At 62.7% G+C, this 24,461-nt stretch overlaps 3 protein-coding genes across 3 annotated transcripts; 1 reads left to right on the plus strand and 2 right to left on the minus strand.

The window, feature by feature from the left end:
• Positions 1-267: 267 nt before the first annotated feature.
• Positions 268-11,652, minus strand: BESB_061970 (uncharacterized protein; the record flags this gene model as incomplete). The annotated part of the gene is made up of 9 exons (XM_029364611.1): positions 268-327; positions 651-761; positions 949-1,421; positions 1,872-2,069; positions 2,572-2,665; positions 2,859-2,931; positions 3,382-4,068; positions 4,461-10,033; positions 10,168-11,652. 9 exons carry the CDS (start codon positions 11,650-11,652, stop codon positions 268-270), a joined length of 8,754 nt encoding a protein of 2,917 aa, XP_029219319.1.
• A 1,771-nt stretch (positions 11,653-13,423) lies between these two features.
• BESB_061980 (transcription factor s-ii (tfiis), central domain-containing protein) lies at positions 13,424-17,599 on the plus strand (the record flags this gene model as incomplete). Its single annotated transcript, XM_029364612.1, has 1 exon — positions 13,424-17,599. One exon carries the CDS (start codon positions 13,424-13,426, stop codon positions 17,597-17,599), a length of 4,176 nt encoding a protein of 1,391 aa, XP_029219320.1.
• Positions 17,600-19,593: 1,994 nt separating this feature from the next.
• BESB_061990 (mRNA capping enzyme, beta chain protein) lies at positions 19,594-23,296 on the minus strand (the record flags this gene model as incomplete). Its single annotated transcript, XM_029364613.1, has 3 exons — positions 19,594-19,683; positions 20,127-20,522; positions 21,059-23,296. 3 exons carry the CDS (start codon positions 23,294-23,296, stop codon positions 19,594-19,596), a joined length of 2,724 nt encoding a protein of 907 aa, XP_029219321.1.
• Between the last annotated feature and the right edge of the window lie 1,165 nt (positions 23,297-24,461).

Consider the following 24,461-nt stretch of genomic DNA (forward strand, 5'->3'; position numbering starts at 1 on the left):
TTCCGTGAATACGACAGAACAAACAAAACATGACTAGGTCGGTCATAAACGGCGAAACAAATATGTTTTTCCCTGCTGGCCTGTTTCCTCTTTTGACGGAGGCTACGCATCTTCTACGCTCGACTTGACGAAGCACCGCGTGAACAGGTTTCCCACTCCAAATGCTACACCATTCAGAATACGAAAAGAAGACAAAAAGCTAGTAAAAGCTGGTACTTGAGGTCCTGGCATCCAAGGCGCAACCAAAAAGACCTTCAAAGCGCCTTCTCATCGCTTGCCAGCGATCTGCTGGAACGCGCCGGTCACCGCACGCATTGCGTCTGCTGCCTGGGAGGCAAGAAAAGACGAAGCATGGAACACTTAAACATATGAGAGGATGTCCGCCAAATTTTGTGTTACCGCTACCTGCGCTCTTCAGAAAGCTCAGGACCGACGCCCAGCGTCACCGGCTCCTCGATGCACTCCGCATTTGTTCCTTCCCGAAACCGCATCCGTACAGCAGGCTCCCCCGTCGACTTCTACGCATACATGCATCCGGAGGAAGATCTACGGGCGCAAGGATTTAAAGCTACGCGTGCGACGACGTCACACAGACTCATACGTCGATACAGGAAACCAGCATTTTATGTTTTCACCTCTGGGTAGCTTACTCTGGGGTGCGGATTTTTGTCTGGGTGAACAAGGAGTGCGAGATGTCGGAACGCGGCCCGAGCCTGACTTCTGAGAACGTGCGGCGCCGTCTCTTTGGAGGGCTGCTCAATCTGAACCACATACAAAGACAAAAAGCCCCTCATCCTTGCTCACGCCTGCATTCGCTTTTGAAGCCGGTTCCTCATACGACGGAGGCCTCATCGAGCAAGAATGAATAAGCCAATAGGACAGCAAAAACAGAAGGACGCTAGATATCCACATGTCGGAAAGGGGTAGGAATGCCTTCAATGATTTTACCTGCAAAATGTACCAAGCACTGTTCTGCTTGCATGCGAGTACCCGACGAACAGCCAGAGCTTGTTCTTCTGTGAGTGCTTTTCCGGACGCGCTTCCCCTGTCTTCGCCGCCCTCGCCTCCGGAGCCTTCCCTCGCAGCAGGATGAAGCGAACTTGTCCCTTCGTCTTTGCTTGTTTTCGTCTTGCCTGAACACGCAGCCGCGGGCTCGCCCGAGCCGCCATGCGTGCTCTCTGCGCCGGCGGCGTCTCGTCGCCCCGCACCCGCGCACCCCTCGCCTCCGACCGTGGCCGCGCCTCCGGCCGCCCGGGCTGCAAACGCCGCTGCGGTCGCGGCGGCCGCCGCAGAGACAGTTGGTGGGTACTGCGTGGCATAGGACACAATGGGACTGCCTGGAGGCTTCGCCGCTTCCTTGCGCCTGCCAGAAGAAGAGGAGAAGAGACGTACATCCTCCTGGGCCTGCATTCGCAGCCGCTCTGAGCAAGACGCACGCGAACGAAAAACAGAGGACAAAGGAGACACAACAAGCAGGCAAGGCAGGCGACGTCGTAAATCGATTCTTTGTCGAGATAGGCCACCGAGTTGAGGAACTCCGCTGTGACACGAAACACGAGAAGTAGCCAAAACCCCGCAAACTCCGTGAGGGTCCATAACACCTCGCCAACCGGCCTGGCCGCGAAAGCAGCCTGGCAGAATGCCATGAGAGAGTGAGGGGCAATAAAGCGACACCCCTGTGTGAAGAGCCGCTTTCTGAGCTATTCCTGCCCAGATGCCCGCGGAGCTAAACCACCAACGTTGCCCGCGCCGACGCCGCGCGACGAGGTTGCTGCCAGCGCCAAGCGAGGCGCGCACACAAAAAAGGCATCGCTGCTTCATGACAAGGAGATGAACGGCGTAGACATCGACGGCGGATCTTTCTCTCTCACCTTGCACATCCTTGTCAAGTCCCGCGAACAGGTGCCGGAAACACTCGGCGCTGGCCTCCGTCCTGGAGGCTCCACCTCGCCCGGTCGCATGCGCCGGGCCCTGGCCGACCGCGGTCGCAAAGGGGACCGCGCCAGCGACGCCTCGCCGTCTGGCCATGCACGGAGGAATCGGCCGCGAGCCTCCTGAGCCACCGGTCCCTGCAGCACAAGAGGCACCCCAGCACAAGAGAGAGGACGCGTCGAGGTAGTGCACACGGCGTATCAAAGCACATCGACGGCCAGCACAGAGAAGAAAGCAGCAATGCAAAAAAATCGCGGAGGACCGAAAGGCCTTCGAGCAAAGCAATGCACGTAGAAAAAAATATACCTCACAGCTGTTCGCCCCCCGCCACGCTCATGGGCGTCAAGGTATCGCCGAACAAAAAAGCAGAGACAGAACGCCCCGCTGCATATACCAAGACGAAACGACACCCTACACATTTACTCCAGATGATTCAGCTATGGGGCTCCCAGGAGGCGTGAAAATGGATTTAGACTGCCTGTGTTAGGTCTGTGACTTATGTGGACGTGAGGCCGACTCCCCGTGCCTCAGAGTCTTACCAGGAAGAGGCACCGCCGTCCCCCTCCTCACGCCCCATTCACCGTCCAGGCCCTTCTCGCAAAATCGGCATGGACGAGAAAGCGGTATCCTCAGCCTCACCTGGAGTGCCGGAGATGACTGCCGCTGTCGCTGCGAACTGCTGGTGCGCCTCTTGAATGAGTTTCTGCTGTCTCTCCCGAAACTTCTCTTCAACCTGAAAGGGCAGACGCAGACAAGTCAAATAAGTGCAGCCATTATTACGAGGTGTCGTCTGCGAAGAAATCCGTCGCATACAGCTCGTTTGGAGGGTTCGTTCTCGCCTAAGGAAGGCGAGCCTGCCTGTCTCGGCCGAAGGACTCCCGCCAGTGTCTGCCGTGCTCAAATTTCCGTGGCTTGGGGGTCCTCACATGCCGGTCGTGGCGCATCGCCCGCCGCTTCGCCGCTGAGGTCAGCAGCGCCGCTGCACTGCAGACTGAACACCTGCAGCGAGACACACACCACAGACGCGAAGAACAAACGGTTTCCGCTCCAGGCTCCCAAGGCCTGTTGAGGCAGGCGCTCTTCTACGGATTCGCTGTCGGCCTGACGCAACACCGGCAGACGAATCGCACCGGAACCTCTGTGCGACTGAGGCATGTGCCTCTGCCCCGAGCCCGTGTGAGCCGACGCCCCCCCCCTCCCCCGCGCGTCCCTGGATGTCCCGTTTCCGCCCCTGGCACCTCGACAACGTCACCCTCCCCTTCCTCCTCCTTTTCTCAACCTTGTCTCGAGACACATCGCCGCGCATACCGCCCCACCCCCTGCATTCCCTGGCGCTGCAACGCCCGCTGAAACCGCGTGTCTGCGCCGCTCCCTGCGCGGAGACTCCGCAGACGAGGCGCGCGCCTTCCACGACTCTGTGGAGACAGAAAATGCCGCGCGTCAGCCTACCATCGTCCAGCTTCGAGCTCATCGTAGGCGCGGTCAAAAAGGTGCCCCTCCAGGCAGGTGTATGTGGCGCTCCAGCCTGCGACGAGGCTGGAAAGCTTCAGAGGCGACTCAGGCGCGCCTGGTTTTTCTCGCCCCTCTTCGGCCTCGCCCAACGGAGTGTTGCCTCTCTGCGAGTCGGATGGAGCGGCACGCGAGACCGTCACCCCGCCCCCCCCGCCTTCCGCGGCCCCTGACTCAGCCCCTCCTTTTCGCGATGCGCCTCCGCTTTGCTTTGTCCTCGCGCACGCAGAGGCAGGGTCCCGCGGAGGAGCCGTCTCTGCAGCGACGCCAGCCTCGGGTCCCTGCGCGCGACTGGAGGCCCGCTCACTCCGCGCCTCTCGACCCTTGCCAGACAGCGGCGCCAGCCCCAGCCCTGCTTTCGGCTCTCCGCTGGCGAAGCGCCAATGCACATGCAGCAGCGAACCTCTCCGCACGAGGGCCTTCTGCCGCGGCGAGAACACCCAGCGCGACCAGCCGGGGGGCGAGGGTGGAGTCGACGAGGGGACAGAAACGGAGGAGGAAAGAGGAGGGAAAGCTGAGGACGACGCGCGGCGGGTGGGGCTCGACGGGGCCGGCTGCGAGGAAGCGGCTGCCAGGCCAAGTGGCTGGAGAGAGCCGTCGGGCGCACGCCGAGCGAAACAAAATTGCCTGTCAGAGAAGAGACACCAGGCAGGAGGGGAGAATGAGGAGACACCGCCAGACGCGAGAGACTTGCCGCGCGCGGCTCTGCCGCCAGTCTAACACGGCTTGTAACAAACGCGTTGGTCGAGGCAAACTCGCGTGTCATAGCATGCGCGGCGCATATAACTCACAGGCGCCTGCTTTTGTGAAGGCATGCACGCGCACGTCATTCGCACGCATGCATGGAAAAAAGGAATATGCCTACATGCATGGAAAGTCACCTGCCTCCAGACGCCGCGGCGCACGCACACACACGCAGGGAGGGCCGTCGCCTCCCAGTTCAGGCGAACAGAGGAGAGTGTTTTGTTCGAATTTAGCGCTTGAAAAAAAGCGCGGATTCGAATTTCCGGCGCCCTCACCTGAACAGACTGACGATCTTTAAGCAGGAGGAACAGGAGCTCCCTCCGGGTGTCTTGGGCCCAGCCTCCTCGGCTCGTCGTCGCTCGGCCGCCGCGTCCCGCCCTGTCTCCGCCGCCGCCGACGCCCTCCGCTCTCCCGCTCGCCTGCCGCCGGCCGCTGCCGCCCCGGCGCTGGGCCCGTGCAGGGGGCAGACGCCCCCCGAGCCGCTCTGAGGGGCGGACGGCGACGCCGGCGCTCCTGCGTCGTCGCTGCCAGGGGTCGCGCTCGGCCTCCCCGACGGCACGCCGTCGGGGGCTGAAGGCCCCGGCCGCGCCTCCGCAGGGTGGGCACCCCACACCAAGCAAAAAGCCGCCTCGCCCTCCGGCACATCCAGGCGGAAGCCGCCAGGGACTCTAGGAGACGGGAAAAAGGTTCGTTTGAACGGGCTGCCGGACAAAACGGGCGACGAAGGGACAGTCCCCCCCGGAAGACCAGTGCCCGGCGGTTTGGCGCTCGCCGACGACCAGCCCACAACCGCAGAGGGATCTCTACTGTGCGCGAGCTCCGCAGCGGCCGCCGCCTTGTGTGCTACAGATCCAGTTTTGCTTCGGACTTTCGCCCGCTGGGAGGAGGCCGGCAAACTCGGCTCAGCGCGGAGTTCTGGCATGTCCGGAGAGTCCTCATCGATGACAATCACCTCCTTGGCCGCGGGCGGATGCGCGGCCGTGCCATTTTGAAACCGCACATGCGCTTGAGTCCCCCGTCTCTCAGGCTCGTGTGTCGCATCGCCGCTGACGTGAGAGTCATCGTCTTCGATAACGCGGACAGGAACTCTGCCAGCCTCTTTCCTGCCGCCTCCTGCCTCGGCCTTGTCTCGCTTTCCTCGCTCTCCCTCACCCTGAGGCTTTCTCTCTCCATCTCCAGCGCAGTCCACCCCGGGGGCTCGCTGTCGCTTGCCGCGTCCCTCTTTCTTGACCGCGCGTCCGCGTTTCGACTCCACGGATTTGCTGCCCTTCGTGTCGCCAGCGCCATTCGGGGCCTCCAGTTCCTCGCGGGGCCCCTCTCCCGCTGCGTGGCTTCCTGCCTGTCCTCTGCCGTGCCCGTCTCTCTTGGCCATCTTGGTCTTCCGGAGTCCTTTCGACTCTGCGTTCTCGTGGCTACGTTCTGCTGTCCGTTTCGTGCGAGACTTGGATCCCACATTGCTGCCTACATTGAGCACACCTTGCTGCATTTCTGTTTCGATAGCGCACCCTTCTCTCTGAGTCCTCTCCGCCGCGGTGGCGTCCCTCGCGGGTGCTCCAGTCTGACTGTGAGGGCCCCGGTCTCTCTCGCCCTCTGACGACCTTGCGAGCTCCCTCGCCACCGCGTCTGCTTCTTTGTAGCTCCTGGGTGCCTTCCCGTGCGGTCGCGCTTTCTCTCCTCCGTCTTCCCTCTCTTTTCTCTTCTTGTTCACTAAGTTCGTTGTCGTTTCCTGCTCCAGCGAGGCAGCCCCGTTTGCCTGTGTCTCCTCTTCTTTTCTTCCCTTCCTCTTCTCCGCTGCGCCGCCCTGTGCAACACGGCCTACGCGACCCCACGTCGTCTCGCCAGTCTCTTGCGTGCGCTCTCCTCCATGCGAGGGCGTCGCGACCGCCGCCTTCTCTTCAGGGTCGCCATCCACGTCTGCTTTGTTCCGGCTATGTTCCTGCCGCTGGTCTTCCTGCCGCGTCGCCGACGCACTCCGCCCAGCGGAGTCTCCCTGCGCATCCGCTTCGGCGGCCGCGGTGCCCGCACGCGCGGATGGAGACAGGCCTCCACTCCCCGCGCCCCCCGCTGCGAGCTCCTTCGCCGCCAGCGGAGACAGCGGATACACAGCCCTCGCCGCCGGCTGTGGAGGAGACAGCGGCTGGACGGGTGCCGCCGAGAGGCTCTGCCGCGTCGCGGAGGCCATGCTGTCGGGATCAGCCGCTGCTCGCAAGGTATCGCGACCGAAGGGCGTCGCAGGTGATGAGGAAGAAGTAGAAGACAAGGAAGAAGTAAATGAAGAGGAGGGCAGGGCCGAGGAAGATGAAGCGAGGTGGGAGGAAGCCGCCGAATGCGAAGTCGCTGAGGGCTGGGAGTCGAGAATCAGGGCCGCGGAGGACGCGGACGGCGGCGCCCAAGCTGAGGATGCAGATACACTGCGGCCGGCCTGCAGACAAGAGTCGACTTCTCGCATCAACTCCCGATGGTACAGTTGCATGGCCGCAGACGCGTCGACAGTTTGCTCGCTCGATTCTTTGGCGGCCCGCACCGGTCTCTCTCGCTGCGTGACCGGCTCATCGCGTTTCTGCGTCTCGGTGTCTCTCTCAGCCGCCGGTACAGACCTCGCATCACTCCGTTTATTCGAGGTCTTCACGTCTTGGCTTCCAGTTGGAGATCTCCGCCCCGCCTCGCTGTCGCCCGTCGCATGCGGCGATGCACGCCCGCATGCGTCGCTCCCCTCTGCTTCATTCGCAGTGCGCTCGCCGGTTCTCTGGTTGTTCCTGCGCGGCTGGGCGTCCGCCGGCGCAGGCGCCTTCCCCGAGAGAGTCGCCCTCGCTTGGCTCTGCGGCAAAGTGCATGCATTCGCAGTGGAAGCTTCAGGAGGCACGCCTCGCGCACTTCGATACTCCCCTTCTTGGGTGCGTGGGCTGCTTCCCTCCCCCGGAATGAACTCTTGACTCCCGTCCACGGATGCTTCCTCCTCCACCGACCCCGTAGCCTCACGCTCCGGCGGCGGAGGCACATGCCGGCAAGGCGAGAGAGCTGTGGAGACCAGAGGAGAATCATTCCGCGTTCCGTCGCGGGTGTCCCCCTCGGTCGCCGCACCTCGAACCCCTGCGTTGCCTTCTCCTTTCGCCATTTCGACGTGTGCCTCTTGGACTTCCCCCGCTGGTCTGCTCGAGGGAGAGAGAGAGTCGCGTGAGGCCGCCTCAGGAGAACGAGAAGGCGACAAGGAGGTGAGCGAAGGAGACGCATACGCCAGAAGGTCGGGCGACACGTGCGGCGCAGCCTCCGCGCAGGGCTGTCTCTTCGCGGCTTCCTCTCGAGCCTGGGCGAGAGGAGGCCGCGAAGCCTCGCACTTCTGCGCTGGACGCACGGATGCATTCAGTCCGTCCTCCCCTCGCGAGCGCAAGCGCGCATCCGCAGAGAGGAGGTAACCTCGGCTCTCTCTCGACGCTTCACTGCTCACCGGCCCAAGGCCTGCCGCAGGGCGCCCCGCCGAAGGCCTCACGCGCGCGCCCCGGCCTTCGCCGCAGCGAACTGTCGATGCACAGCGCGGCGCCGCGTGGGGCGTAGGTACACCACGCAAACCATCAGGAGTCTTGTCGCGGCTCGGCGGCGACGTTCGCTCTGTCTCGCCGGCGCTCCGTTGAGCGGCTCCAGCGTCGTCCCCCGGGGCGGACAGAGGCTCACGCTCGGGCGCAGGCGCCCTTGCCTTCGGTCGCGGGGCGCCCGGCCTCTTTTCTGCATCGACAACTGTGCGAGTAGATCCGCTCGCGCGGTCTCTCTCGACCTCCACAGCCCCACATCCGCTCTCAGCAGCACCTTGCCCCGGCGGTGGTGGCGGCGAGCTAGCTGAGGCACTCTGCGAGGCGTCGGCAGCTGCTGAGGATGTCGCAGCCGCGTGTTGCTCAGCCGTCTCAGCCTTCCGAGCCGTTGCAGCAGCGGTCACACTCCCTAAGGCAGAAGGCACAGCGGAAAAAGCATTCACTGGTGCACCTGCCTTTGTCGTTTTCGACGGCGCATGCCGAGATGGACTGAGCTTTGAAGGGTTTATGGTTTGTTCACGTTTGTCGGGGGACTCCGGAGCCCGCGAGAGCGAAGCAGACGCTGCACACGCAGCTTCAGATTTGACGCTCGACGAGGCCGCTAGCGCGATCCTCAGCTCGTGGCGGAGGACCTGCATTTTGCTGTCCTCCTCCATGCCGCATTCTTCATTCACCTGTGGGGATCCCGAAGTCGAGGCGGGGAACGCTCCAAGCCCCCCTGCAGAGGTGGACGTAGTCTCGAGGGCAGAAAGATGAAACAGAGGGGGGGCGGAGACGCTGAGGTCGGTCCCGGCGGTCGGCGCCACCGCCGGCGCCCGGCTGCCTGCAAAGTCGCGTGCCGCCGGGAAACGGAAAGAGGAAGAGGGGGAGGACGGAGAGGAATCGCGCGCGTGTCGCGCAGGGCTGCAGCTCCTGCTTCTTTGTTGAGGACGCAACGACGCGTGGTGACGGCGCCTCTCCTCCCTGCGCCAGGCCCTTCCTCGTCCCACTCCACGTCTGGGGAAGTCCCTCGGCCCTCCGCGGCCTGAAGCCCCGCGAGGACGCGGCGAAAAAGACTCGTTCTCTCTTCTGGGCGAAGAGACAGCGTGCCCGCCCGGACATCGCCCGAAGACCGGGGCGGGGCCCTTCCTGGCGAGTGGAGCGGCACCCGCGCAGGCAAGGTCAGTCCCGCTGCCGCCGCGGCGAGCCACGCCGGGGCGGAGGCCCGAAGAAGACGCTGAAATAGGCAAAGGCGAGAGGCAGGACGACGGCGACGCAGCGGAGGGAACCAGGGCACCCAAGGGACAGCACGGGGGCTGAGGCGGAAAAGGAGACACGCGTGAGCTTAGCTCCTCTCGTACGAGGGGCGAGCACGGAAGGGAATACCGCGAACTGCATACCGCTGGAGAAGCACTCCGACTGCGGTCGTGGAGCCGGCCGCGCCGCCCCCGCGGTACGCCGCGAGACGCCCCCGGGCCGTGGTGAGCAGGCCCGCGCAGGGGGAGACAGAAGTATGAAGGCCCCAAGGATGACAAAGGAGACGAGGAGCCGTTGTCTCCTCTGCACATGCACACGGCCTGACGCCTAGAGTCGACTCGGTGGCGTGTAGCCGGAGCGGCCACAGGACAGAGAGGGTATGGGTGGCCTCTCCACGCGTTTGCCGCTCGCCCGCGGCAACTCGGTCGCGCCGGCGACGCCCCAATGAACGTAAGGAACTCCTCCGCATCTTCATCTGCGTCGTCCGACGGCCTCGAGAGGGCAGTCGTCCCGCCCGGAGTCGCCGGCTTCGCTGTCTCTGAGGCAGGCCCCGAGGTCACCTCAGGCAAGTGCAGCATCGACTCAGCTTCTGCAGCCTGCCCGTCGCGTGCTGCCTCATCTTTTGTCTTGGAAACAGCTGGCTTTCCTCTCCGGGTCCTTCGACAGGCTTGACCGCCTTCCTCCGCGCGTGTTTCAGGGTCTCTGTCGCGGGGCTCTCTCCCCTCCCCAAGCTCCGGAGTCTCCTCGCGTTTCTTGTCGCCCTTCGTGCATCCGCGCCCCTTAGGTTCCTTCTTCTCCGTCATCCGCCGCGCGCGCGGCTTCTTCTCCTTCTCCACGGAGCCTGGAACGCCACCCAGCAGCTCCTGGAGGAGCGTGTCGCAGTCTGCGTCCTCCTCCTGGTGTCGGCCCGCGACCGCAGCGGGCGGGGAATCAGAGAGACAGGCCCTGGCTTCCTTCAGCACTTCTTCAACCAGCTCGAAATCCGCGCCAAACTCTGCAGGGAGGGTCCTCCGCTCCAGACACCCTGACTCACTTTTGGTGGCCTCCGCGTCCACAGCAGGCGAGTCTCGGGAAGCGACACGCTGCTGCTGCGCAGGCCGAGCGTTGCGCGCCCTCGCGGTTTGCTCAGAACGAGACTCGCCGCGCTGCGTTCTCGATCCATTTGGCGAGCGGGCACATTCTCCTGTCTCCGCCTCCTCCGGCGCGCAGGGCGGCGCCTGACGGGGCGTCGCAGGGCCACCAAGGGCCCTGCTGAGCGCCGCCGGAGGCCCGGGGGCAGGCGGGGAACGCGGAGGGGGGCTCGACCTGCGAGGGAAGACGGCCGGAAGCCGGAAGGCGGGCACCCCTGAGGCGCCGCAGAAGGCGGAGTCGCCGTGGAGGAGCGGCCTGTGGCTCCCCCCGCGGCGGCGCGACAAGCGCCTGTGCCTTGTGGAAGTGCTCGCGAAGGCAGTCCCCCTGTGGCAGACGACTGCAGACTCTGGCACTGCAGGCTCTGGCCCCCCTCAGCTCCGCGCACAAGTTCTGCCGAGAGGAGGACTGTGCGGCCTGCGACAGCCGGCGCGCCGGTCACGGTTGCGGAGGGCGCCCGCTGTAGGGCGTCGTGGGCAAGGCCCACACGCGGAAGGATTCTTTCGTCCGTCGCCTTAGCTGGCGGCACGCACGACGGGCCCTGCGACCGGGGACGGTCGCTACGCAGGTCGCGGAGGGCTGTACGAGACGCGGCGGGTGGCGCGTAGGACGCGGCGGGTGGCGCGCAGGACGCGGCGGGTGGCGCGCAGGACGCGGTGGGTGGCGCGCAGGACGCGGCGGGTGGCGCGCAGGACGCGGCGGGTGGCGCGCAGGACGCGGCGGGTGGCGCGCAGGACGCGGCGGGTGGCGCGCAGGACGCGGCGGGTGGCGCGCAGGACGCAATCTCCTGCGAGGAGCTGTTTGAAGAAGCAGACAGCGGCATCGGCGGGATGCGGCCAGAAGAGGCTGACGAGGCTGCCGAGGTCGTTTCCTGAGCTTCGAAAGCAGAAGAGGCTGGCGCCACAAACGAGATGCAGACAGGGGCGGTCAAGGGAGGCCTCCAAAGGCGGACGGCGGACATCATCCGGGGTCCGGACACGGACGCGGCCTCTGAATGCCTGGGGCTCAGGGCCGCAGGCGCTGCTGCTGAGGCCGTCGCGGCGACCACATCTGCAACGAACTGCTGTCTAGAAAGCGGTCGGAGAGGAACTCCTGGATGCCGAGGCAACGACGCTGGAAGGGCATGGTGCTGCAGATTGGGACTGCGGTGACCGCCACGCGCAGCAGCCACGTCTGTCAGCAATGCTGCACTGCCGAGTTCTCTTGGAGCGGCGGACGCGTCTTTACGTGGGAGGGCTGTCCCGAAAGCGCTCGCCGTTGCAGAGGAAGCAGATCCTACACAGTTCGCCGAAGGCGCCGACGATGTAGACGACCCTCCAGCACCACCCTGGGGCGAGTCGGCAGTGTGACCGGCGCGACAGCTGTCACTCTCCCCGGGAGAGTTCTGAGATCTTTCAGCAAGCTCCACCTGCAGGCGCTGAATCTGTTGCATCTGCTGTTGCAGCTGCCGCTGCTGTTCCTGCATCTGCAGCATGAGCTTCTTAAGAAGTAATTGCTGCTCCGGTGCGGAGCCGGAAGGCGAGCCGCCCACCATCTCTGGTTTGGCTCGCCCCATTGGAGGCGTGTTTAAGTTTTCCATCGCGCGTGCGCACGAGACATATTACCGGGCGTGGACGCTGTCAAGCGGACGACCGACAGACGCAGTTCCGCAGGGGATGGGGGAATTAGACGGCACGATCTCGAGCTGCGCTCCAGGAGCTGGAGTTCCGCCACAGGCGTCATGGCTGACTTCTGACCTGCAGCCGTGCGGCACAAAAGAGGCCACAGCGAACACGGCTCGTGGTGAAACCTGCTGCGCGAGAGCCAACTCTCGCCCCATAACCTAGCCCAGGCGCTCTCGGGAGTTTCTTGGTCACGCACACTCCGCACAGGCGGCTGGAAACCTGGCTTGTCGGCATGCAGAGAGCTTCGTAGCACTCTCACAGTAAGCAGGAGGCAGAGAGATCTCAAGCCGCAAGCTGGGCTCTCACACCTCACTCAGCAGAGCACGTATTTGAAAATGAAGCGTCGCGCGGAGCCGATTTTTTTTCACACGAGCGTGTTGCGTACCGCACAGACTGAAGTGTCCGTACACCTCAGCAGGATCATAACTGAAAAGCTTGAGACGGGGGCTTCACTTCCATCCGGGTTCACCAAAAACGATGGTTGATGACATGGCTTCTTCATCCGTCAAACGGCATGCGACTGGCATGCACAGCAAAAATCTCAGTTCGGACCGCCGACGGCGTTCCCAGGCCAGACAAGAGCCTTTACTGCACGCGAATATGAGGTGTATTGACAAGGCCAGAGGAACATGCAAATCTCTGTTCATGTCTTAAGGGCGTTTAAGGATTTGCCATCGTATGACAGGAAACAGCACAGTTTCACGCGAGGGACCATGGCACGCGTGGCCGGCTTTTCGAAGCCCGCCAAGGAACCGGTTCCTTCGCACCTGGCAGCAACGGCTGAAGTGGGAGAGCTTGCCGACTGCTGCGTGGTGTCGGCCCGCCTGAACTGAAGAAAAGGTGGGGCAGAGCGGAAACCAGAGATAAGTTCCTCTTTTTTTTTGTCAGTTTTGCGCTTTGCTCCCCTGGAAAGCACGCAAGTTTGGTTCGGCGTATTTTACAGCTGGAAACTGCTGTGTAGCATTGCAGGCACCGAACGTCGCCATAGTGGAGTGCTGGAGACGCGGACAGGAGGGAGGGGAGAAAACAGATTACGGCGCCTCCGACGCATTTAACATCTCTCAGTCCTCCTTCAGTTGGTGACACCTTCCAGCGAAAAGTCCATCCACCCTGTTAAGGGACAGAGAGCGACGTAGCTTTTTGCTGCCACCGAGGAAAGAGACTTTGCGAACGGCAATTTTTCTCCGGTCCTCTGGCCGACCCGCACACACCTTGAATCGCTTTGTTTTCAACACGGGCGCAGCCCCAGTTGTCTGGTGGCTTCGAGGACGGTTGCTCAGACTTCTCAGCTCGAGCATGGCTGGTGAACAGTTTGGGCGGGTTCGCTGCGTCTCGGAGTTGTTTCAACCCCTGGAAGCTGCCGTTGTGAGAACGTTGCATGGAAGACGCAGCAAGTTTGGCGAAGGAACCTCTCGCGGGTTGGCTCGTACTCGCGACTGAATTAAGCCTCGAAGCCCTGACCGAGTGCAGATTTCTTCCGGCATCTGACTGGGGGCTAGAGCTTACTCGTGAGGCCACGCGAGCCAAAACCGGGACGAATCTGCCAGAATAAGATGAAGTCGCGGCTCACCGTCTGATCCTCGTCAGGGATGACAGCACCACCTTCCCGTGCCTCAGCGCCGCTTCTCGATCCAGCCAGTCTTCTTCTTTCAGTTGCTCGTGTGCTCAGCGCCTCTGCCTCCGCCTATGCAGACTGAAGCGCCTTCATCTGTCCATTTCGTCGCTGGGCAAGCGCAGCTTCCGCTGCAATACGTGGCTCGCTCCTCTTCTCCGCCGATGATTCCTGGCGGGCTCGCGGCGGGGCCTTCCATTCCTGGGCAGCCGGCGGCCGTGTCTCTTCAGGCCCCGTATGCGGCGCCGCAGCAGCTGGAGGTCCCCATGCTCGGTTCACAGAATTATGGGTGTCAGGTCGCCCCTGCACGCGAGCTCTTGCCTCCCGGTTTTCGGCCGGAGCGCGACCTCCCCCCAGCTGAGTCTGGCGGGACAGATGGCCCTGAGGTGGAGGACTTGACGGGACCGACTTTGGAGGCTCCAGAGTCCCCGTCCTCGCCCCCGTCGCCCGGAGAAGTAGCGGGATCAGGTCGGGGCGCCAGAAGCCCCCCCGTGTGTCTGTTTCAGCTAGCTGGCGAGACGTTTTATCTCGGGGACTGGGTTCGCCTTAAGAGCTCGGGCGAGCGAGACTGGGTGGCGCAGATCGTCGCATACTTTCCAGGGTCAGACGCGAGTGACTTAGGGGATGGCGCGGAGGATGCAGACGGCGAGAGCGGCGGCGGAGGCCGCATTCTGTGTCGGTGGGGCTGGGATCCTCGGGATCTTCGAAAGGAGGCCTGCCCGGCGTTGCCGCTGCAATCCTACAGCCGTTTCGAGGTCATCCCGGCGATCAACTTTTGCGACGAAAACCCCATTCAAAGCATCAAGGCCAAGGTCCGCGTGGAGCGCTACGAGAAGTGGAGGCTTCGGACCTCGTATCCGCCCCTCGTTCGCTGCGCGGCAGACGAAGAGGATGAAGAGAAGCACGCGGCTCGAGAGAGCGCCGGTGCCGCGTCCGCACCGGAGGAAGCAGGCCGCGCGGGAATGCCCTCCGTTCTGTTTTTTCGGCACTGCCACGAGATCGAGACCGGCTTCCATCCCTCGCTTTTGGCAGACGTCTATCGGTTCAAGGGAATCAGTCGTTCTCTCTCCGCGGCAGCGGCCTCGCCGACCACGGGAGACTCACCTATTCCACAGTTGCCCTCTCCAGGTTCAGCGGCGGAGTTCCCCGGCGGGGTCGCGAAGGCGCCGGTGATTGACTTGTGCGCCGAGGAAGGCGAGCAGGGATCGGCGCTCGCGACCGGAAGCGGCGTGCCTGAAGGGGGGGGGAGTCGCTCCGCTGTGCCCGCCTACCGCAGGTACCAGTGTGCGCGGAATCCCGACGTGCGGCATTTCTTCTGTTGCCACTGTCAAAGCACCTTCGCGCCTCCGGACGACATCTCGCCTCCGGCGTGGCCCGAGGGGGAGGCGGGGGGGGGCCCGGGGTCTCATGGTCCGGCGGCGTCGTACCACCCCGCCTTGGTTGCGCCAGCGGGCGGAACGAGCCCGCCGCTCCCCGAACTCGAGCTCCTGCCGCTGGCTGAATTCCTTCAGTCGACAGACGAGGCGCCCGTCCGCGTCCTCGCGCCCGCGCAGCTCCCTTTCGTCTGGAGGCGGTTCCCTGCGGAGGGCGACTTCACCATTCTCTGCTGGAAGTGCAAAGGCAAGCGGCGCCGGAAGCGCGAAGGCGTGACGGAGAAGCTGAAACCGAGGCGGGAATCCGAGACGCCGCGCGCGGAACGAAAGAGCGGTGTGGTCAGCCGAAGGAAGCGCCGAGACGACTCGGCCGACGAGGTGGATGCGGCAGGGGGCGACGCGCGGCGAGGCGGCGCCTCTGGAGGCGAGAAGGGCCCTCGTTCGGAGTCGCAGCAGCGAGATGCTGGGCGGCTGCTGAAGAAGACGCTTTCAGAGCGCCAGGATAAGGAGGAGGGCTCGCCGTCGCGCGCGCAGAAACGGCGACGTGAAGCGGAAGGCGAGGCGGCGACGGGGAGCGCCAGTGAAAACGCGCGTAGCGGCGACGACACCGATGCAGAAAAAACGACGCAGGAGTCGAGGAAGCGGCAAGATGGAACCGAGGCCGAGCGGGGACGGAAGCGTCGGAAGGCAGCGCGTGGCGTCGCGCGAGCCGCAGCAGCCGCGATGGCCGCAGAGGCTTCCTCTTCGAGCGATGCAGGGCAGAAAGAGGATTCAGATGGAGACTTTGTCGCGGAGAGCGACGAGGAAAGTGGCGGCGAAGGCGTGCAACCCGAGCACGCGCCAACGGAGGATCGCGACCACGAGAAATCCAAGCGCCCAGTCCGCCAAGGAGGATCGACAGGGCACGCAGACGGCCTCTCTGCCCCCTTCCTCTCTCGAAAAGTCAGGAAAGACGGAGGGATGACGAACGGGGCCTCGACTGCCGGGGCCTCGACTGCCGGGGCCTCGACTGCCGGGGCCTCTGCAGCGACCGCGTCAGGGTCGCGGGTCAAGGCCTCGGCAGCCACCTCGTCGCGCAGGCCATCTAGCGGTGCGGCGGCGTCCAGCGTCGCCGCTTCAGCGGGAGTGCCTCGAAAACCCGCTTCCACGGACTGGCACGCAGGCAACCAGGCGCGCGTTGATCGCCTCGCAGAAGCGTTTCGCCTGGGGATTCGAGAGCTCGCGCAGGAGGCGAAGGCCGCTGCGGCCGGCGCAGGCCGCGCGAAGGCGTCCGCAACGCCGGGGGCGGCGGCCAAAGAAGAAGTCGCCCCAGTCGTCAAGGTGCAAGACGACGGAGGCGCTGCAGCAGAAAGCAGGACAGGAGACTCCGCTTCCTCTGAATCGACCGACGGCGGAGCCAAGGCGTCCGAGACAGAAGATCCTGTCGCAAGGATGCTGCGGGGCCTCCGTTTCTCTACTGGGGAGGCGTGCGCGAAGGCCGTGAATGCGGCCTTCATGTCTCAGCACAGGACTTTGAATTCGCGCCGACAGAAGCAGCGGTTCTTCGAGCTTCTCTCGAACTTGAAGCGAGAAAACAACCAGGAGCTCAGGAAGAAAGTGCTGACGGGTCAGATTTCCGTCAACCGCTTGGTCACGATGGAGTCCGCCGAGCTCGCCCCTTCGTTTGTGCGGAAGGAACGTGAGGAGGAGCGTGAACGCCACTTCCGGCAAGCAGTTCTTCTGCATGAGACGCCCGTGACGGCCTTGGCGCGTCTGCGCAAGACGCACAAGGGCATCGAGCCCGTCCTCGAGGACTCGGATTTCCTTCAGTCGTCGCCTCCGGCGTCAGAGCCGGCACCTCCAGTCATTGCCGTTGAGAAGGGCCGCCAGGGGAAGGCGAAGCACAAGAGAGAACGCGTCCGCCTGCACGAGAGCGGCAGCAGCAGCAGCTCGGGCGGGTCGAGTGACTCTAGCGATGGAGCGACTTCGGACGGCGAGGAGAGCGGCAGCGGCACCTCGTCAAGCAGCTACGACAGCAGCGACGACAGCGCCAGCAGCAGCAGCGACAGTGACTTTGGAGGGGACTCCTCGCCGTCCCGAAAGCGAGCGGAGGGGGGCGGAGCGGACGAAAGCGGGGGGGGAGTTGTCGGGGCCTCGGGGCCTGCGACCGACGCGCCGGAAGGAAGTCAAGACGCAGCCGCCGCCTGTCGAGTTCAAGAGCAGCTCGCCTCGTTGAAGCGGTTGTTCTCGCAGGCTGCGCCCGGCGTGGGGGCGAGCCCAGGCTCTGAGGACCACGGGGCGGGGGGCGACGGAGTCTCCGTGCAGAGTGAAACGAGCGCAGGGGACGCGAAGGGATCCGAGGGCGGTGGAGAGCGAGGCGCTTCGCAGAGGCCACGGCAGCCTCGCGAGAGACGGGTCGTCTTCGCAGGCCAGACACGCAGCGCGGACGGGGGAGGAGGGAAGGGAATCTCTACCAAGAGCAGAAGGCGAAGGCATCTGCTGGCGCATACGAGCGCGTCGGGGGCGCCTGGTGCTGCGGTCCCGCACCTTCCGCGCCTTCCCGAGCTCCTTCCGAATCAGGCCGCGGGCGACGAGTCTCCTCAACAACGGGGAGGAGGCGGCAAGGAGGCCGGCAGAAAAGATCCGGCGGGAGCGCGGGGCGGGCGCCAGTCAAGCGCAAGCACGAATCTGGGGGTTCCCCTGGACTGCAGTACCTTCAGCCCCGAAGCATGCAAAGAACGCGTCCGGCAGCTCCTCGAGAGTGTCCCCGCGGTCGGCACGCAGGCGCCGCCAGCCAGAGCCACGCCCCTCCTCGACTACCGGGCTGTTGTGGGCTCCATGCTCCGCTATCTCAACGTCGCGCTAGACCGCGTCACAGCAGAGGTTCATCGGCGATGAAGGCGCGCACGGGGGGGAAGCCAGACGCAGTAACGCAACAGATAGAGACACCGCCACAACGCGGCCTGCTTTGTCTGAAGGGCGTATGGGTGAAAACAGCAGCTTGGTGGGATTTGTGAGAAACACGCTTCAAGGCGGTCTAACCCAGGAAGGCCGGAAGAGCCACAGAAGAAAAACTGCCTCTTCACGTGGCTGGGCAATCTCACACGGCCGCACGTATCTGGCTCGCTGCTCCCGTTTGCGCCGTCACTGCTGCGCGCGGCTTCGTTAGTCAAGCAGAAATCTAGCAGTTTCTGGGGATGCGACTGAGGCGCAACTCACGCCTCTCGCATCGCTGCAGGCACGTGTAAATTACTCACACATGGATCACTACATGCAGCGCGAGCCACGAAGGGCAACACCGCAGCACCCAGACGGCAACGTATTTCGATTGGAACAGATTTCCATTCCTGTCTTGTTTCTGATACAGTGCTCCCAGCACCAGTGTCGATCTTCACTTTTCGCAGTCGCGAGCGTGGAGCGCCGCTGTCTGACGCGCGCACTCGAGGGAAAGACCGCTCAGTTTCGTTTCGACGGAGCGACCGACTTCACAAATTTTGTCTCTGGCATCTGATTTCGCTTTGGCTGCTTTCCACCGATGCTATCCCATCGTGGATACTCGTCCTAATGATATGCGCTTGCTTCCTTTGTGTCGCTGCTACCGCATCTCGTACCAGCTATTGAACTTCCCGAAGGGGGGGAGCAACAACCGCCACTCGAACCGCTTGTCAGCGAAATGTAATCTCATTTTCTAACCGCGGAGGAGACGCATTTCTGGGGGCCCCTCTTCAGAGTTGAATGCGCAAGCGTACATGGAGGGAGGGAGGCTGAGTCCACCTCTTCGGAGCAGCATTCTGGTCAGGCGGTCACGTGTGTGTGTGACCGTGGAAGCGAGTACAGGAGAAAAGACGCGGGATAGCCCCCACCGAAACTCGCGTTTCTGGTAAATGTCGATTCTTGCAGATCGATGGGGAGCCCCGAGTCTCGCGGCGCAACACAAGTCCCCCGAAATCTATGGCGTTACGCTCATGTCCTCTGGGACAGCTCATGAAAACTGTGACTTCGCTGTTTCGGTGACGCGTTTGTGCCGCTGGCGTTATGCGGCTGCTTTGCAAGCATGTAAGCTTTATTTTCCCAGGCCCTGTACATGAAGGAGTTCGCAGTCGTTTCTAGGAAGCACGGGGTCTTTTTGTGTTGTGTCTGCAGAGCGGCGATGTCGTTTGCACCCTAAACCGTAAGTCCAGTGCCAAACAGCGGTCGTGCTAACTCGACTCTTGAGTGAGCGCTTGGAGTCACTATCGACTTGTTTCCTTGGTGACTATACCCTCCATCTGTGGATGTTTCCCTTTCGATCATTACGATCGGACGATCCCGCCAGTGCGGCGGGTTTCCATATTTCGTTTGGATTCACGTGGACACACGCGGCAACATATTCGAACCCACGGTCGCGCCTGTCGGCTGAGATGCATGCCGTGTTGTGCCTTCAATGGATTCTGTTCTTTGAAAATGGTGTGAACTCCAAAAATCACACGCTGGAGCAGAAACAGCAATCCTAACGTGTGCTGCCACAGTGGCGATCGGGCTCGCGGGCGTTTGCACTCGAATCGCGAAAGGCACCGCGCGCGGCTCAGGGAAGCGTCAACAGCCGAAACCGTTGCGCTCATTCCTCATAGCCCTGACACTCAGAAATTACAATTTTAGTGGCAGAAAAACAAAAAGTTGTCGTGAGTCCGCCAAGCACCGACCACACAAAACCTTGGCGTCGACCCGCACAAGCGCGCTCGCGAGCGGAGCCAGTTCGCCGCCCATGAAGCGAAAACCCACTATCTGATTTACGCGTTCCCCCCCCCCCCCCCCCCCCCCCCCCCCCCCGGGGGTCCTAAACGTCTAGAATTCACTTTGACAGTAGGAGGAAAAACGCTCGAGCAAAGGCAACCCCACAGAGTCTTGCCCACTCACGGCTGGCTCGGGCGCGCGACAGGGACAGCGAATTCCAGGCGACCCTCCTCGTTGAGGCACGGCACCCAGGGCCCGACGATGGTCACCTGAGACGCGCAAGACACAGAAAGGCAAAGAGGAGTCGCACTGCACGTCCCGTGCGATTGAAATGCACGCGTGGACGAATCAGCTGCAACTCCCACGGCGCGATCCGCAACATGTGTGCTGCCCTCGCGGTGCTGTCTAATCCCAAGAAACCGCCCCGCACTCGACAGGGCGCGTTTGCAAGGCGGAGGGCCTCGTGGACAATGTAGAAAAAGCCTTCATTCGCGACGCGAAACAGCCACCCCCTAGGCTCTGGCTCCCAGAAAATATTCAAAGGAAGGTCGCCGACGCAAGTCGGCCCGCATGCGGTTGGCGGAGATCAGTCTCCCCTTGGTGCACGCGGTCAAAACTCTGTTGGCCTCGCCGCATCTACGATTTCTTTCGAAGGAAGGCCCGACGGCGGTGTGTTGTGCGCCCGTTTCGGGGCTCGCTGTCTGCGACTCACCGTGTCATTTGTGTAGAGCGATTTCTCATCCACGTCAATTTTCGTGAGGTAGTCTTGCAGCCTCTCCTCTCCCTTCTTCGCGAGCTCCTTGGCCACAGCTCGGAACGCGTAATCTCCGATGAGAGGCAGACACGGCGACAAATACTCTTTGAATAAGGCCACCGACGGAGACGGAGGGAAACACTGAGAGAGATCTGCGAAGCGCGGCTCACCAGCTGGCGACAAGGCAGGACCTGTCAACAACCCGGCGGCTTGAGAGAAGCTCCCTGAACCGGACGACGCAGCGACAAGCACTGCGTTTAGGTGCACAGACAAATCCTCCAAAACCGTAAGGAATGAGACGCAGAGCGAAAGCAGGGGCAGACTGTCCCCTGTCATTTGTTTATACTGTATGGCCTGTGGACAGAAGAGACAAACAGCACACACACAGCCACCAACAAAATCGTACACACTCTCAAAAAATGGAAACTCCTCACAGAGACAGCCTCTGCAATAGGTAGTACAACAGAGAGTGGAGCATGCGGCCACGCAGGTCGCCCTGCTGCAGAGACACACAGTCCTGGCCTTCGAGTGAAAAGATCACGCCCCCCAACGCCTCGTTCTGTGAGTATAGTGCGCCATCACTGGAAGCCAGGGTGCGCGGCTACCTGGCTGCTCGTTAGCCAAAAACCCCTGTCAACACCGAGATTTACAGGGTGGGACGGGCCCCTCGCGAGCCGCATGCGTTGCACAGAAGGAGGCCGCAGAGCAAAAAACATCACGCTACATGCTTCGATCAGTTGCGGTTTGCCCGGGTAAACTCGACACTGCTGTGATGTGTCGCACTGAGGGCAAGGCCGGCGCTTTGCTTTCCGCGTCACTATTCTCCGGCGTGCGCGCCCCGCCGCTCCTCTGTCTTTCGCGCGCGAGTCTTTGCGGCGGCGCTTACGAACCTGAAGGACAAGAACGGAGTTCAACTCCGTTTCAACTTCGAAAAGCAGCCGCTCTCTGCCTTTGCCTCCAGGGCCCTTGCCACCGCCGCCCATGTCCATGCGGACTTCGGTGAGATCGATTCGCACTCCGCAGGGATGGACGAAGCTCTGTCGCTTTCGAATTCTGCGCATCACGGGGCCCTGGCTTCCTTGCCCCGTGAGGGGCCTGCCGCCCATTTTGCTTCTCCGCTCCAAATCGCGCACGACTTCTCTCAGGTTCGGGTGGTGCTCAATGTTGATCGCCAGCCTGCAGTCGACGCGCCGTCTTCCGCTGTCGTCGTCCCCCCACGCAGAGCACCCCTCGTCGGGACCGCCGCCGCGAGCCGCGTCGTCGGCCCACTCCTGCTCGCTGTCTTGACCCGCGTACAGGTTCCAAGTCATCTGATTGCTTTTCCAAATGGCGCCTAGTGGAAGAAGGCTGCCTGGAAGCGACCGCGGGTGAGGATACGACACACGAATCGCTGTGTCCGGCATGCAGGACAGACTGTGATATTCTTCTTCCGTCGCTTGAATCGGCAACTGGACCCACGCGGCGGCCTCCGGCGGCGGAGCTGACGCGACGGCCCGCGAAGGCGATCTCTCTCGCCGCACACGCAGCTTGCCCCGCTTCCTCTGCCGAAGTCGCGACGAGGCCCTGCCGTCTGCGTCGTCTTCACTGCTCGAGTCGTCGTCAATCAACGACGCCCAGTCGCTTAGATAGTCCTCCTCCTCCGGCGCCTGCGACCTTACTCCACTGGAATAGGCCCGCGCATTCGAGGCGATCTGGTCGCGGGTTCTCTTTTGCCCGCCAGGGGACTGTCCCGCCGCCCTGGGCATCCCGGCTGTCTGCGCACCCGCCCCGCCGGTCTGCCCCGGTGCGGCCTTCCCAACAACTGTGTCCACGATAAACTCCTGGATAGACGTAAACTGTTTCTGGCTGACGCCAGCCTCAAAGCGGAGGCCGGACGATCCAGAGGGGGCCCCGCCGCCCCCAGAGCAAAAGCTCGAACTGAGGAGGGCCAGAGAAGACAGCGGAAGACGCAGTCGGGAGCCCGTGTCCAGATCGATCAACACACCGAGGCGTCCTTCAATTTCGAGCTCAATGGGAAGGGCGTCGCTCTTGTCTGTCGCGTCTTGATTCAGCGTTGACAAGAGCCCAGGCGTGTCTTCCACAATCATCTCCAGCTGCTGCGCAAGCTCGGTAGCCAAAGTGTCGCAGAGTCTCGACCGACTGCCGTCCAGCCGCTCCGAGGCGACAGTAAGATCCACCCCGGAGTCGGCAGTTCCCGAGGGGGACGCAGCCGACGGTGAAGTCCCAGAAGGGTGTTTTGACGCGTCAGGCGGAGTCTTGTGGGGCGATGCTCGAGCTGCAGACACCGCCTCGAGTGCCGCCAGCGTTTGCTCCGACGGCGTTTTCTTGGACTCCGCGATCGATTTGCGTGCGATCTTGCCGGGTGTGCCTGGAGCGCTGCGCTCCCCCGCACGGGAGCAGAGATCGCTCTCTCGCTTGGCTCCCGAACCGAGCGGCTGTTGCCCTTCGGCTGCCGCGTGGCGCTGCATTGGATCATTCACCTGCGGTCTGCCGCGAAGCCTCTCGCCCGCCATCCTCCCCGCAGGGCTCGTCGACGGGTCAGAAGAAGCGCTGGGGCGCTGCATCTGTGCCCGGGCAGCGCTGGGCGCCGCGGGAGAGCCTGCTTGCGCAAAGGAAGGCAAAAGGGGGAAGTGAACGCCTGGAGCGGAAGACAGCGAAGAGCTCGGCGACCGCGGCTCGGTGCGGGGGAGTCCGGAGTCTGGCGCAGACGGAGACGCCCCGAGCGCCAGCGAGGCCGCCACGTCGGGCGAGGCGGACGAGGGAAGCGAGGGTGCGAAGACTGCGTTCCACGAAGTGGGTGATGACAGTGTCGACTGCGGAGAAGACTGCGAAGAAAGCGAAGGGGAGGTGGATGACGAAGACGAGGACGAAGAAGAGTGACTACTGCTAGAGGAGGACGAGGGCGAAGACGAGGAGGGCGAAGAGAGGGTGGCGGAAGCTGAAGCAGACAGCTCGAGGCGTTGACGCGAAGAGCACTTTCCACGTGCGCCGGGGCCTTCGGACGCAGTCAAGCTCCCTTCAGGCAGAAGGATCGGCGAAGGAGAGACAGCGGCGGAGCCAGCAGGCGCCATGGAGGCCGCTGGGCTCAGCTCGCCCGCGTCTCTGCCGAGTGACCTCGAGCCGTCCATTCTTCCAGCAAGCAGGCCCGCCCGATGGAATTCGCCTGTCCAGTTCAGACTGGAAACTCGGAGGAAATACACAAGAGAAGTGGAGTTCTGTGCGACAGGTGTGTGACGGCGTGCGGTGCTTTCGCACAAACGCAGCGGGTCTCGACACAGATTCTCCCTCTTGAATCGAAGAGGTGAACAGGAGATGACTAAACCGTCTCGGGGCGAGCCAATTTATCGGCAACGGACAAAAAAAACGTACGAGATCAACGAAAGATTGGGTTGCAGTTTCACCGAAACGCATCGGAGGCCGTCGACCGCCGCACAGTTTGGGTGGCCGTCTACGGTCAGAGACTTCGGAATGATTCACTGAAGAAAGACACACGTATTTTCGAGTGTGGCAGCGCGGGCTGTCCCGTATGAATTTCGTAGTTCCGTTAGAGAGGGAGTTACAAGGCTCGAGCGTTCCGCGGGCAGCCAATGGCAGTTTGATCACCGTATGTGCATGCGAGCGTGAGCAGCAAGTCTCGATAGTCAGGAGAGCAAACCGGGAGGGAAAACCACACGCGACGCCGCTATCCATTGCCTTTTCTAGAGAATAGGCTTATTACCATGCGTTTGCAGCGCCTCACGCAGAAGTAGCGGAACGAGTTTGCAGCTTTTTACAGGTAATGGGTTTTCTCGGTTTGGCTGCGACGAGCCCCGCAAACGCATGTCGCACACCCCTGCCGCACGAAATGCCTCGCTCCCAGCATTCTCGCAGAAGAAACATATCCTATCCAGCTGATCTTGTTAGAGAGTATTTCCTATCACCACGACTTCCACAACCTCTCAGGGGGGCCCAGGCCAGGCCTTCAGGCTGCCGTGATGGGCTTTACTGAATGGCTGGTAAATTCGATACTGCGAAGACAGGAAGCCTCGTGATACTCGGGGCGGTGAACGGAATACGAAGTTAGTATATATAGTCGTGTTGCCAACGTCCATCGTACTCCAGCAGGCATGGAAGAACCTGAGCCAGAAGCGGAGCCGATGGGTTCCAGGTCTGTAGGTGAGTTCGGCGCGAGATTGTCCGTGCCGCGCTATTTCCTGATTTCGCTCGTGAGCTGACAGGGAACAGTTTGGTGGCGAAGAACTGTCGAGAGGCAATCTCTAGATGCGTCCTTGCCTTCTCGGACTGTTTATCTCA

The sequence above is a fragment of the Besnoitia besnoiti genome, chromosome V (genome assembly GCF_002563875.1).
Source record: "Besnoitia besnoiti strain Bb-Ger1 chromosome V, whole genome shotgun sequence".
Taxonomy (NCBI): Eukaryota; Apicomplexa; class Conoidasida; order Eucoccidiorida; family Sarcocystidae; genus Besnoitia; species Besnoitia besnoiti.